Here is a 14,284-nt window from a genome sequence, read left to right on the forward strand (position 1 = left end):
TGTGATATGGAGAAGAGTGTGGTCTTTTTCATATCATACATAAAATCGTGAGTTTAATTTTGAAACCAGAAGACTCTGAATTGGGTAAAAGATTTGTCAACAGGTTTCAGTTCTGTCTTGCAGAACTACCTGAGCACATGAGCAAGAATGAGGCTATCTTGCTCAATGATGTCTTTTCAAAGGATTGTTCTCTTTCAAAATGACGTTAGAAAACTTCTGCATCGTAAGATTTATTTGAGGCAGCTTTATATAGTCAAAATAGATGGATGAAGCTCTCTCTTATTCGAAGTAAGAAAAATATCACTAGGATTCCCCTTTTTTAAAAAAAAATATTGAAAATAACACCTAACATGCAAGCTACCAAAATGCTCTTTTTAATGCCCTTTATGGGCTTACATAAAGGAAAATCAACTGCAGAGACACAATAATGGACTGAGAATCCTCTCTCATATATTTCAAATATATGATGCATTGCTGCTTTGTGTGGTAGGGTTTTTTTTGGGGGGGGGCAAGGAATCTGTTTAATAGAAGCTAGGTTATTATTCCAAAAGTTGGCTTTCTTGATAGTTTCGTACAACAAAATGACTGACTGTCGTTGTTTTTATCAGATTATGAAGGTATAAGGCCACTCCAAGGTGTAAGCTATGCCTGCGTTCATCCCGTTTCCTTCCAAGGAAAGCGTTTGTATGGACATGTTTTCTTGTTAAAGTGGTCTAATATTTTGATATTATCTCAAGGGATGGCTCTGTGAACTCTTGCGCTGGAAAGAAGATCCTTCACCTGAGAATAGAACCCTGTGGGAGAATCTGTCAATGATCCGGAGATTCCTCAGTCTTCCACAGCCTGAACGAGATGCCATTTATGAACAAGAAAGCAATGCAGTTCATCACCATGGCGACAGGCCTTCCCACATTATCCATGTTCCAGCAGAGCAGATTCAGGTTGGTTTACCTTTGCCTATTCAGTGTTAAGAATAAGAACAACAACAAAAAAACCTAGTTTATCTTGAAAGAGAAACAATTCCTTCTATTTCTGCTCTATTAAATAGAAGAGTTTTAGTATGAATAAGATTATTTCAGAATTAAAATCTGCCATTGTTCACCTTTAGTTGAATGCTTGACTTTTTGTGCAATACAGAAGCATGTGTACATAGTACACTAGAATTATTTTTAGGGTTTCCTGATCAGTAGTTCCTCCATGTTAGTTCCAGATTTTAAAACTTCTTCTTTTTAAACGAGCTGGGAATGTGCAGGAGTTGCCAAAACTGGATATTCACAAAGTAATATGCATGTACTTCAGGCATTTTCTTCTTTTCAGTAGCTCTCGCACCCACAATTGCAGGATGCTTAAAAAAATAACCGGTGTGCATGCATACCTCTTACTTCTGGCAATAATTTATAAATGTGGAGGATGTAAATTTACTAGGTGCCATAATGTTGAAATAAAAGTCCAGTTGATGCAATTGACAATGTTTCATTTAAGTGAAAATCATGGAAGAAGTTCCAGCCCCAAATTCTTCTTCCCACTTGCCCCCAGTTTGAAAATTGGGATGAGTCAATGTTTGTTTGTTTTTCCTTCAGAGCCCCTCTCCCACCAACCTTGGGAAAGGAGAGCATAGAGGCGCTTTCTTACCTGGCCTGCTGACCACTGGACCTTGGCTGGGTGCTGCTCCCCAGGTGAGCTGGCACGAGTTTAATGTGTCAGGGACAGTTATGGAGGGGTTTCAGGACTTGAACTAACAGATTCCTTCCATACAAATACAGAACAGGAAATACTGCCTCTCTGGGAATGGACGAGGCTTAACTTTATTATAAGCTGCCCTGGTAATAAATTTTGAAGGGCGGGGGTGGTACAAGTCTCTTGTACTAAAGACAGACTTGGGGGGGGTCAGCCTTTCACTTTCCCCCTTCTTTTCCAAGAATAGATAGCCCCCTGTCCCCTGCCTACACTCAAGACTGAATCGTTCATATTATTACTATGGAACTATTTACAAAGCCAAAAAAGCACACCTGTGTTATTAAAGATAAAACAAACTGAACAATGGAATATTGGCTGCTTGAAATGATGAAAGCTGAGAAACTTAATGTTTGATTTAGCAAAGCGAGGGAGAGAAAGGTCTGTGCTAAAAAAAAACCACATTACTGTACTTGCTTGGAAATTGCCAGTTTTCATACACTTATCATAATAATAAAAGGAAAAGCTTATGCAACCACATACATCCTTAGTTTTGGACATGGTTTCACCTTTTATACAAATGCTCATAGTTTCAATCCTGAGCATTCTTAGTAAAATGGAACTTACTAATCCTATGGAAATTAGCAGGATTTAGGCTAAGTAAGCATAGTTAAGGTTGGGCTGCATGTGAGCAGTAGCCAACAAAGTTGTAGATGTACATAAGACTCCCACCATACATGCAATATTAGCTGTGCCATATTTCCAACTTTTGTGGTTATGTATGGAAAATATGTGACCTTTTTAAAAGAGTGCATACATGCATACATACATATGCAGCATCTGTGTGACCTTGTGAAACTTGGGCACAGCATTTAAATAATTCAAAGGCCTGAAAATTGCTTACATAATCTTATTGCACCCAAGTATGTTGGTATAGAATGACATCCTCATGCACAAAACATGTCCCTGCCTTTATATTTGCACAGGTTTCACAGCCTTCTTTACACATGTTTAAGTTCCACTGATGTTTCATCTGATGCTTAGGATTTCAAGATTGTCTCATGTAATTCTGGCTTTATTGAGTTTTTGGAATTAATACAATCTAGTCATTGGGTTTTTTAAAAACTTAGATGCTCTCATCATAGTATCTCCTTTAAAAAATTCTGATCATTTCCACTTTGCCATTAGCCAAAGCTAAGTAATAATTCAAAAACACTATTGAGGGATAGGTAAGTACAAGCAGGATTTCCAGTAAAACTTTACACTACAGGGTGTTCTTCTTCAGTGATCCAGGCAACCAGTCATACCATGCCATTCCTCAGTCCCCATTGTGCGATTTATGGAGGCGTGATTGTCTCCCCTCCCTACATTTTTTGTAATTCTACAAAATTCAGGCTTCTCCCAAAAATGCTTATTTCTCCCTCCCCTTCTTGGTTGATTCTATTTTGGCTAAATAAAAATAAGAACTGGGAGAATTGAATTTGCTATTAGTTTAAGTGAAGATGTTCATATGCAACTTCTAAATGGAGACAGTGGAAACAAATAATATAGATGGCAGTTATTCTAATATTGTACACCATGTGGCTTTACTTCTCCTTTCTAAAGATCTGCTTAATGATAATACTGCTCAGAGTAGTTAACATTTGGCTATACCATATGTCTTCCCCCCATTTTTTTTATCTTATGTACATTTCCAAAAGTATGCTGCTTATATATTAAAATTCAGTTTATGATTATTTGAAGGACCCAGCAGTAACCCATGACCCACATAATGCATGGAAGCAACCATATTTAAGATATCTGATATGATTTCTTGCCTGCAGCAGCTGCTGCTGCTTCCTACCTCTTCTGCAAGTATTCCCCTTCCTTCTCTTTTCATAGCTAATGCTGCTCAACTGCACACATTAGTTGGCAGTACAGAAATATGGTAGAGAAAAGGCATGAACTTTTCAGGGACGACACAGCACAGAGGCCAAATTTGCAGACTCCTCACCAACTTTTCAAAGAGGAGTTAATCAATCACACAATCTGGACCTTCATACAATCAGCTACTCAGGCATAGAGTCCAGTTCAAATTGGAAACTGTGAAGGGGAAGGACTTGAGCCATTCCTCCGTGATATAGTTCATCACACACACACTCCCAGCTGGATTAGTGAACTGAGCCCACCGTGACTGTTATTGACATTCAATTTTTATCTCATTTTTCCATAAGGATTTGTGCCACAAGTGGCTAGCATTACATGTGAACTGATCTTAAATTAACCACGGTTTGCAGGAAACAAAAGTTGAAACTGGATTTGCAAACCTGTGGCTAGCTATAGTTAGCATCAAAATGGGTATACATGTAGTGCTAACCATAGTTAAAAGACAAGAGCTGGAGAATCTGTATGGGAAAGTGAGGGAGAAAGAATGAGATGTAGGGGGAATATGGAAACCCATGGGGCAGTCCATGTGGAGATCAGGTAGTGTTATTCCTGCCCCGGCTCAGCATGGGTAAACACAATTACTTTGAATATTTCTTATTTCTTGTATTGAACAAAAAAGTCAGTGTGGTTTTATTTGTCTACCAGCAGCAGCAACAGCAGCAGCAACAACAACAACAGCAGCAGCAACAACAACAGCAACAGACACCACCCCCAGGCCCCAGATTACCCCCAAGGCAGCCAACAGTAGCATCACCAGCTGAATCTGAGGATGAAAATCGTCAGAAGACCCGCCCACGAACAAAGATTTCCGTGGAAGCCCTGGGCATCCTTCAGAGTTTTATACAAGATGTAGGCCTATATCCAGATGAAGAAGCAATCCAGACTCTTTCAGCTCAACTTGATCTTCCCAAATACACCATCATCAAATTCTTTCAGAACCAGCGATATTATGTCAAGCACCATGGAAAGCTGAAAGACAACTCAGGCTTGGAGGTAGATGTTGCAGAATATAAGGAAGAAGAGCTGCTTAAGGATTTGGAAGAGGCTGCACAAGACAAAAATACGAACACACTTTTTTCAGTTAAATTAGAAGAAGAGTTATCTGTAGAAGGGAACACTGACATTAATAATGAGTTGAAAGACTGATTGAAAACGTATTTATTCAACAGTGTCACTGCTATTTACTAATGAAATGAAAATTCCATCCTGTGTTCTGTCAGCAACCTCTATTCATTGTTTGGCCAATGAATCTTCCAAAACTTGCACAAAAGTTGAAAAAGGATAATGCAGACTGCACTAGTTATTTTACAATTTGCTTCAGAGCTACAGATGAAGCATTGAGGATTGTTTCATATTAATTTGTGTTCACTGGGTACACCAAGATGTATCCAATAAGCATGATATCTGTGGGTTGTGTTTTTTTAAATTATTATTATTCTAGAGCTTTCAGACAAGCATTACTTTTGTGATTTATTGTTTTTGTTTTGGTTTATTTTCCAATTATTACTGTTAACACTCCACACTTGATCTTTGAAAGCTCACATTTATTTAAATAATAGAAGAAAAAGAAGAAGAAGAAGAGTTTGTTACTCTTGCTCTATTGTATGTTACAAAAGAACTATAGACTGTGGGATGCAGTTTAAAGTTAACATATGCCAACAAATGCCTTGTATTATATGGCACTGCCGTAACTCAGATTTGTTTTCTTTTCAGAAATAAGAGGTCACTGTATCTTTTTCATTCTTATTCTCATTGTTACATGATTTTTTGAAAACAAAATGTGAAACACTGTTTTATCCCCATTATTTATTTGTAGATCCTACAGCATCATGTTGTAATTAATTTTTAGAAGTTTCCGTTAAATGTAATATTGCTTCTCTTGTTATCATACTGATTTTTTTTCTATTTATAAATGTATTTTGATGGGCAGTAAAACAAAGTGTCTTAAAAGTTTTAAATAGAGAAAATGTGCTTTACACAGTTGCCTATAAAAAGTGCTCTATGTTATCCAAGCAATTCATACTATAAGCTTCACTCTTATTGTTGTATGCAATTTTTACTATCATGCAAATAAGCTTAGGTAAATAAAACTAATAGATCACCTTAGAAACTTATGCAATTAATGTGAAAATAATTGATGTTTGCAATGTGTCTTCCTTTGGTTTACAATCAATTTTAAAGCTACAGCTGTATAAATTTTCTGTATAAAGGTGTATTTCTTTTTTATGAGTTTATTGCTATGAAAACACCAGTTATTTTGTTACAGCTGGCTGTTTTTATAAGTGTATCACAATTTTCTTTAAGCAGAAATGTTCTGACTAGGAGTGGTTATTGACTGTAACTACACAATTAAAATTGTTTGTATGGTATGATACGACAGGGTTTGTCTGCTTTTATATGTGTGTTGGAGAGGTAGCATCCTAAAACATATGTTGGTACTTTTATCCATCACCTTGAGAGAGGTTTCTTCAATTTGCCTCCTTATTTCTTATTTTCAATGACCTAAAACTATGAATCTGACAAACGGATACTTCTAAAGGAAACCCAGTTTTCCTGTGAAAATCATAACCTGTCTCGTCTTGGTTTTAAAAGTTGCCTGCCCAACAGAGATAGCAGGATATTATTGAGTCAAAAGGCTATCAGGCAAAAACATATTTACAGTTCCTGGCAGTAATGCACTTATAATGGATGCAGCTGGTTTTGTTTTACAGTATTTGAATTTATGATAACACTGTTCCTTATACTAATGTATACACATGTTTTGCTTTGGGGTTTTTTATTTTAAAAAACCCATTAATAGTCACAAAGTAAATAGGAAAGACGTACAATCCCTTACTAGGCAAGATTGTTTTTAATGAACATTAATAAGCTGGTGATATAGAAGTAATAATTATAGGGTTTTGATTTCATATGGACTACATGTTGAGGCTTGTAAGAGCTGAAGTAGGGGAGACAAAAGAGAAAGCTAAAGAATATTGGTATGTTTCTCCAAAATAAAAGCTTACTGAGGAGCCAGAGAGTTCCATTAAATGTTTAAATAGAAATTTAAAGTAATCATGCTAAAAGGATTTAAATGATTACAAGGCATTATGCCTAGAATAATTCTCCAAGAAAGTGTATTTTAGGAAAACGTTTTCACCATGTGTTTTGCAAATAACACAAGAAAAATTCTACTTCCATTGAAAACTTATATTTTGCTAGTGTTGCCTTGATCTGCCATCTTGTTACCACTGCCATTTTTTTCTTTTGAAAGAAATATGTCTGACTATTCAAGATGTGCAATGCAATACCCAATGTGCAGTTGAAAATTCTTCAATTTCTGCTTGCCAATAATTGTTTTTGTTCCCTGCAGGTTGTTTTGCTTCCTTTTAGTGTTTCATTGTTGTTGTTAAAGCAGATACATTAAGATAAATACAACTGGTACTAGGTCAACAGCTGATGGAAACTGGGTACGTCCACCAGGAAACTAATGCCAGATTTATGCTAAAGAAATGCTTGGTCTACTTAATGCATCAGTGAAACTCATTTGGGTGTTAAAATGTTTTAGATTGAATTGCATGTGTCTGTTTGAAGAAGGCAGGGCCAATTAACAGTTCTAATTTAGCCAATGATGGGAGAGCAGGTAATACTTACTTTCAACCCATGAAGTAAGAAGGCCTCTGGAAGGTAAAACATTGGTCTGCAGGTGGCAGGAGAGTAAGTGGACTCAAGCTTCAAAGAGCCCTTGAAGGGAAATGATAAACAAGTGCTCTTGTCAGTGAATCAATATTTTCTGCTTGGGAAAAACTACTGGTGTTCTTGGAAGTGATGATGTTCTGTATTTAATAAACTCCTTTGGGTATGACTACTGTTTCAAAGGCCAGAGCCTGAACAGAAGTTAGCAGCAACCTAGGCAGATACGAGTGGGAAAACAAGTGTCATAAAAGGCTTTCTTATATGGAAAGACAAAAAGCTAGCATCCATTCATTCCGCTTCAAACGTATTTGCATCACTTGAGCACTTATGCTTGTTTTTCAAGACATTGGAGTACAGAAATGGTCATGCAGTAGTGTTTCACACTAAACACTATTATACCAATAGCAATCTCAGGTGGTTGAGTACCTATCATCTGGAAAGCAAAATGGGACTCCCCACCCCAAACTGAATATTTTCTACATAGTTGTAAGGCTCCTTAGATATGCTGAAATATAAATGTGTATAAATAACACAAAGTAGAGAGATCAAATAGACAATATGTGGAGTGGGTAAATGTTGAGTGTCAGTTAAAAACAGAACGTAGGAGCCCCTAACAGCTTATTAAATCTTCAGCATTTTAGTGAATTTCTCCTAATAAATTTTTGTATGCTGTTGTGATGAATGTACACATTTTTGCAGGCAATTTCTCCCAAAACTATCCTAAGTAATGTGTTCATTTTTATGCAAACATTTCTCCATTATATGTAAACATTGTTTGGGTGGAGAACTGCAGTGTAAAACACGGCTAAATGCAAATTTTTAATGATGGCTGTGTTTGGGTTCTCATTTCGAAAAGTGAGAATTTTATAGATTCAGCTTTAATTGCAAACTGATTCAAATTTCTCTCCATCCGTATTGAGAGGATAAAGTATCAGTAGATGCAGTACTTCATTTCCACATTGCAAACTTCCAGTTCTTGCATATCATTAATTTGTTCTGCATCCTGCTGAAGCTGATTCTTTAAAAATAGAACAGGGTAGTCTTTGAGGTGCCACTAGGCTCACACTTTCCTTTCTCACATATGTGACTAGATACTGTAGCATCAATACTGAAGCAATTTGTTTTTGCATGTGAAGGTTAGCTTACAGCTTCAGCATATTATCATGAGTTCAAAATTTTGCATAACACTCTGGCTAGTGTTTGACAGCATTAAAGTGGGGAAATGACAGGAAGTCACATTCTGTCCTAATGGCCTTGAAGGGTGAGAACTATGGATGTATCTTGTATTATTCTGATTTGATTCTGTTTCTAAATAATTAACATAGTAATGACATAGCAGATACTAACAGTTCCAGTTGTGAATGATAAGATTCGTTTGATGATAATCTTATTGATTTTGACATAAGACAAGAGTGCCTTAATTTTTGGCTTTCTGCAATGAGTGATTTCAGAACAATTGGCTTGGAAGATTTTATGAGCTGCATTGTATGGCTGGGATCCAAGGAGCTACTTTTAAGTGCACCCAAAAGCTTGGGAATTCCCAGTAGGATTTTTGGCTTTCTTCCTTTGGAACAGATCCCCCCCCCATGCAATGTACCAAAAACTGCTTGTAAATGTTCATTTAACTTAGTGTTGGTTGCCATATTTTGTCCAGATTGTAGTCATGCCACTCAGCGCCTGTTAGCACCAACAGCTGGCCTAGATCCCTAGCTTTCATATTTCAAAAAGAGCAAGTCTCTAGCCTTTGTATAACTCAAGATATGAAGCAAAAATGTTATGTTATGTTGTGAGAATCCCATTCCTGCCTCTTAGTGTACATAGCCAATGACTGAAATTAGGGAAGTACTAGTCATAGAGATGAAAAAGTTAAGAGGGATGCACCAATTGTCTGGACTTCCGGGTTTCATTTCTAATCATATTCTTTTTACTTCACTGCTGAAGACTTGCTACGTACAGAGCACTGTTGAGAAAACCAGATTTTTAGTGTAGCTGTGACAAAAGATAGCAGGAAAAACATGAGTTCGTGCTGTTTATAACTTATGCAATAAAAAGCTTTTGGGGTTTTTTAGTTTGTAAACATTTGAAAATATTACCCAGCCGATGCAGATAAAGTTGATGCAAGTCATGGATTAAATCAACTATGCAAAGTAGCAGAGTGTTGTTAGATCCAGTTTGCATCCTGATTTGTTTGCACAGAGGTTATCCATTAATCAATTATCTATCCACCGATTGCTATACAGTACCACACTTTCTAGTGCATTTTTGTGCCATTTTTCCTTACAACGAAATGTCCAGTTTTTAAATGTGACTTTGTTGCACCAGAGCACTTTAATCTGCTTTAATTGCATAAACCCCCAAAGTTGTTAGTATACAATAGAATTCCTCCTGCAAAAAGTGACAGTCTGTAGGGGAATCTATATTGTTCGAATGGTGAATGAAGACAGAGTAATATTGGATAACCTTGCAGTTTGATTCGTTGCTTGGTTCTCCAGTCAAAAATACCCTCCGCAAAATATATTTTGGCTCTCAACAAAGCTCATTTTACTTTCATCGCCTCTATCAGTCCTCTATCCCACACCCATTACTCAATTGCACAGAGTTTGATTTTGCATTGACCTGTATTAGCCAAATACACATTGCACTTTCCCCAGCATCACATGACTATACTAAGTCCCAACTGCTTGAAGTTTAAGGCTCAAACTGCAGTGTCTCATTCATGCCTTTTCCCATCTGTACAGTGATATCCTTGGTTATTTCACAGGGGTGCAACAGGTTAAACTGTAGAATCTACATATAGTCTGAAACTATGTGTTTGCCCTTGGCTTCAGATGCCCCCTCAAAACTGGCTTCCTATCAACAAAAATGTATGGTGTTTATTAATGCTAGATCATTGTTTCACCTTTGTCTAACTAATATCCTGAAAAGAAGCATGTCACTCCATCTGTTTCATAGGAAAGAGCTCGCGTACACACACACACACACACACACACACACACACACACACACACACCGCCCTTTCCCGGTTCAGACACCCGGGCTCAGGGCAGCTAAGCACAAATTTAAAACACTTAATTGTAATACAACATAAAAGCAGCATAAAATACAGTATAAAAGATGAATAGCAATAAATTTCAAAGTTCAAAAATCAATGTGGGGGAAATCCATCTAATAAACATTAGATACGGTAGTAACCAGGGCTAGCTGGCTAAATTAGTCCTACTTGAGCCAGCGAGGAGACCAGGGGAGAATTCGCTGTGGGGTCCCAGAGCAGGAAATCTTCATAAAAAAGGGGAGGGGAAAGAGAAGATAAATAAAAGATCAAGCTGAGTTCAAATTAAAGGCCAGGCGGAATAGCTCTGTCTTACAGGCCCAGCGGAAGGAGGTTATGTCCTGTTGGGCCCTAGTCTCATGGGGCAGAACATTCCACCAAGTCTGAGCGATCACTGAAAAGGCCTTGGCCCTGGTGGAGGATAGTCTGACTTCCTTAGGGCCTGGGGACTCTAAACTATGGTTATTCATGGACCTTAAGGTCTTCTGCAGGGCATACCAGGAGCGGCTGTCCCATAAATACGAGGCCCCTAAGCCACAAAGGGCTTTAAAGGTCAAAACCAGCACCTTGAACCTTACCCTTTATTCCACCGGGAGCCAGTGCAACTGGTAAAGCACTGGGTGAAATTCCAGAAATCCTTGTTGCATGTTATGCAAAGTGAGTCTTTTGAGTAAGGATGGATGAATGAAGAGGACAATCTCAGTTTATTTCTCATTTTTCCACCCTTAAATCCAGTTCTTAACATTTCTACATCAGTTCATGATTTCTTAAAAAGTCAGAGGAATTCATCTATCTACATTTTAGTGCAAATGTTTCCTATTATACAATTTTTAATGTGCAATTTCTCAGATATACCGTACATAATTTTGCAAAGAAATTCCTCATAATACAATGCATGTTTGCATGTTATTTTTACAAAACTAAAGATTTTTATGCACAATACTCAATATGCTGGAGAACATTACTTGGCTGGAGGACTGTATAGCAGAATTCAGAGAAGTGTAAATTTCAAAGAGTTGTGTTTCAGTTTATTTATGGTTTCTGAAGGTGCAAATTAGATAAATAAATAGATAAATAATGCAAACTGAATCTAATTTATTCCCCACCTCTACTTACAACTTTTTAAGATGCCTGAGGTAAGCTTATGGTTGACAACCAGAACTTTCTTGCCAGCTTCTAACCCCAGAACCATTTCCCCCATGATCCTATTTCCCAGTCCCCCACTTTCTCTCCTTCTAACCCCATACCTTGCTTCAACCCTCTCCTCAGTGCCCTTAAGACCCATCCCTAAAGTGTACTGTTAGTGTTGCCATATGTCCGGAATTTCCCAGGCTGGATGAAGAGGGTAGAATCGGCCGGGAATTATAGTTGCTGAGCAGACCTGAGTGAAGCCTGCCTCCCTCAGGTCCGTTTGTCAAGCCATGCCCCCCCTAAGGCCGCCATGGATAGGCTTGTTTGAATCTGCGGGTTTGGCGGGAACCTGTGAGCCTCCATGGCAGCTGAAGGGGGCGTGCTGCGCTCAAAATGCTGCATCGTGTTCAAGTAGCGAGGGAAGCACAGTGTTGGGCCACAACCACTGCTCACCGAAGAGGTAAACTGCCATTGCCATACACCTGGAATTTCCTAGACATACCTAGGATTCGGCCATCAGAAACAGCGTCCGGGCGGGAATCACTGAAATGTCCAGGAAACTCCAGGTGTTCTGTTTAATGAATAATAATTGTTAATGTTCTAAAAAGGCATGGGGAAATATTGCATCAAGTTTAATAAATTATGCTGCAATCACATACTGAGTTAAGAAGAACCAACTCCCATTGTTTTCAATGTGGCTTACTCCCAGGCAAATGGGCATACAAATGCAGTCTTTATTATTATTTTACAGTGATATCAGATAGACCCAACTTTTCCAGTAGATCCAGCTTTGCCTTAGTTTGAGTTTTTCATTTTTAAATGGGGAGAGCTGACAAAGAAGGGAAGGCATCAAAGTGCTAGTTAATTTGTTATGATTTCCTGGGTCTTCAAAAAGAAGTATTACAGATTTTGTTGGTCTCTGCCACAATGTGTTTGTTAATCTTTAAAGTGTCATGCTGCATGACTCAAAAGTGGTAGGCCCTTTTCCTATAGCATTTAAGAGAAACTTCATGTGAACACAGGTAGGTAGCCGTGTTGGTCTGAGTCAAAGCAAAATAAAAAAAATTCCTTCAGTAGCACCTTAAAGACCAACTAAGTTTATATTTTGGTATGAGCTTTCGTGTGCATGCACACTTCTTCAGATTCATGTGAACACATTAGTCTTACCTTGCATTAGAAAAGATTGATCCTGCTTAAAGAAATGGGCCTGAGAAGAGGGGGGGGGGATTTATACTGATGGGGACGCTTTCCTTGACTCTCAGTTGGTGTATTCCTGAACTACTAGCCCTCTGAGGGCACATTGTCTCTGGTGAAAATGAGCAAGATCCTATGTGTTTTTGTCACCCCGGGTATTTTCCCACTGGTGAAACATCAGAACTAATCAAATGTTTAACCACTTCCTGTCAACAAGCTTTTCCTTCCTGTTTGAAAAAGTCCCCCCCTCCTCAATCTTTCCCACTAATTTTGAAAAGTCCAGTAAATGTCTGGTTTCTTGAAATGAAAAGGCTGCCGTTAAATTTAATCCCGTTGCCAGAACCTAGGTTAGTAGTAGATTAATAATAATAAATAAAATAAAATACTTAAACTAGCCTATCACTTCTTGTCTTGCCCTGCTCTCAAAACCAATTCAACTTAGTATATAAGGAAATTGCTATAAACCATTTCCAGGGCAATCCTATACATGTGTACTCAGAAGGAAGTCCCATTTAGTGCAAAGGAGCTTACTCCCAAGGAAGGCAGTATATGATTGTAGCCTAAGCATCATTTACAACAGAGGTGGGGAACTTCAGACCCAAATGCAGCCATCTAGACCATGCACCCTCTAAGCCACATTCTTCTGCCCTGCTCTGTGCTCTCCTTGAGTGCTTGCCTGTCTGGAATATGTTCTTGAACTCTTGCTTGTCTGAAAGTAGTGGTGTGGGGATGGGTGGATGGCTGTGTAGAAGAAACTTCTGTGTGGTTGGAACATATTATAACCGATGATACAAAGGTAATACATCCCTTGCTTCTCCTCCTGCTGCTGACTATCGCCCTGCCTATTGCTGGCATTTGGCCCGCAGAAGGTTACCCACAAGGGAATGTGGCCCTCAGTGTTCCCTATTACTGATTTCCAACCTTTATCTTCTTTTATTTAACATATTTATACTGGTGGTTGGTTTTTTTTTTTTAGAATCTCCTCACAATGCTGCAAACATCATATACCATGTTTCTCCGAAAATAAGACACCATCTTATATTTATTTTCCCTCAAAAAACCACACAGTGACTTATTTTCAGGGGATGTCTTATTTTTTTTAAATTACATGTCCAGCCTAGCCTTTTCCTTGGTGCCCTCCAGAACTGCGCCTATCACTATGTCTTATTTTCGGGGTATGACTTACATTGCGCAAATGCTTAGAAATCCTGCTACGGCTTATTTTATGGGTATGTCCTATTTTAGGAGAAACAGGGTACAAAACAGAGTTTAAAATTTTAACAGCACAATCCAGTGCACGCGTGCTAAGAAGTAAAAAGACACACAGATAAGTGTGTATAGGATTCCACATTAACTCGTCCCCCCTCAAGAAAAACCAGTGAAATTAGCACAGGAAAACAGTCCCAACTAGCACAGTAACAGCAACTTATCAGCAGCTCACTTAACAGTGCTGTTAAGCAGCAGATGCAAGAGGGGTCTTCAAGACCCACTTAAAAATTTGTAGGGATGGGAAGCAAATGCCACAGATGTGGGGCCACATAATCAACCAGTATGAACCCTATTTTGCAGGTGGGCATTTGAGGCAGAGAGCAAGCAAGGGTGAATGGTGTAGATAAAACTTCTAATATGCTCAAG

The 14,284-nt window shown here is 38.3% G+C and overlaps 1 protein-coding gene across 19 annotated transcripts in view; it reads left to right on the top strand.

Annotated features, from left to right (window-relative positions):
• SATB1 (SATB homeobox 1) overlaps positions 1 to 5,974 on the top strand; it is a 116,705-nt gene extending 110,731 nt beyond the window's left edge. For 10 of the 19 annotated variants that reach the window (XM_035128727.3, XM_088654339.1, XM_035128721.3 and 7 more), the window contains 3 exons: positions 738 to 941; positions 1,581 to 1,676; positions 4,246 to 5,974. In XM_035128727.3, coding sequence (XP_034984618.1) covers positions 738 to 941; positions 1,581 to 1,676; positions 4,246 to 4,746 — 801 coding nt within the window. In that variant the 3' untranslated portion in view covers positions 4,747 to 5,974. The remainder of the gene's footprint in view (positions 1 to 737; positions 942 to 1,580; positions 1,677 to 4,245) is intronic. The other 9 variants (XM_088654333.1, XM_035128722.3, XM_088654334.1 and 6 more) reach the window with 4 other exon arrangements.
• Positions 5,975 to 14,284: the final 8,310 nt, after the last annotated feature.

Source organism: Zootoca vivipara, chromosome 11 (genome assembly GCF_965207765.1).
Source record: "Zootoca vivipara chromosome 11, rZooViv2.hap1.1, whole genome shotgun sequence".
Lineage (NCBI taxonomy): Eukaryota > Metazoa > Chordata > Lepidosauria > Squamata > Lacertidae > Zootoca > Zootoca vivipara.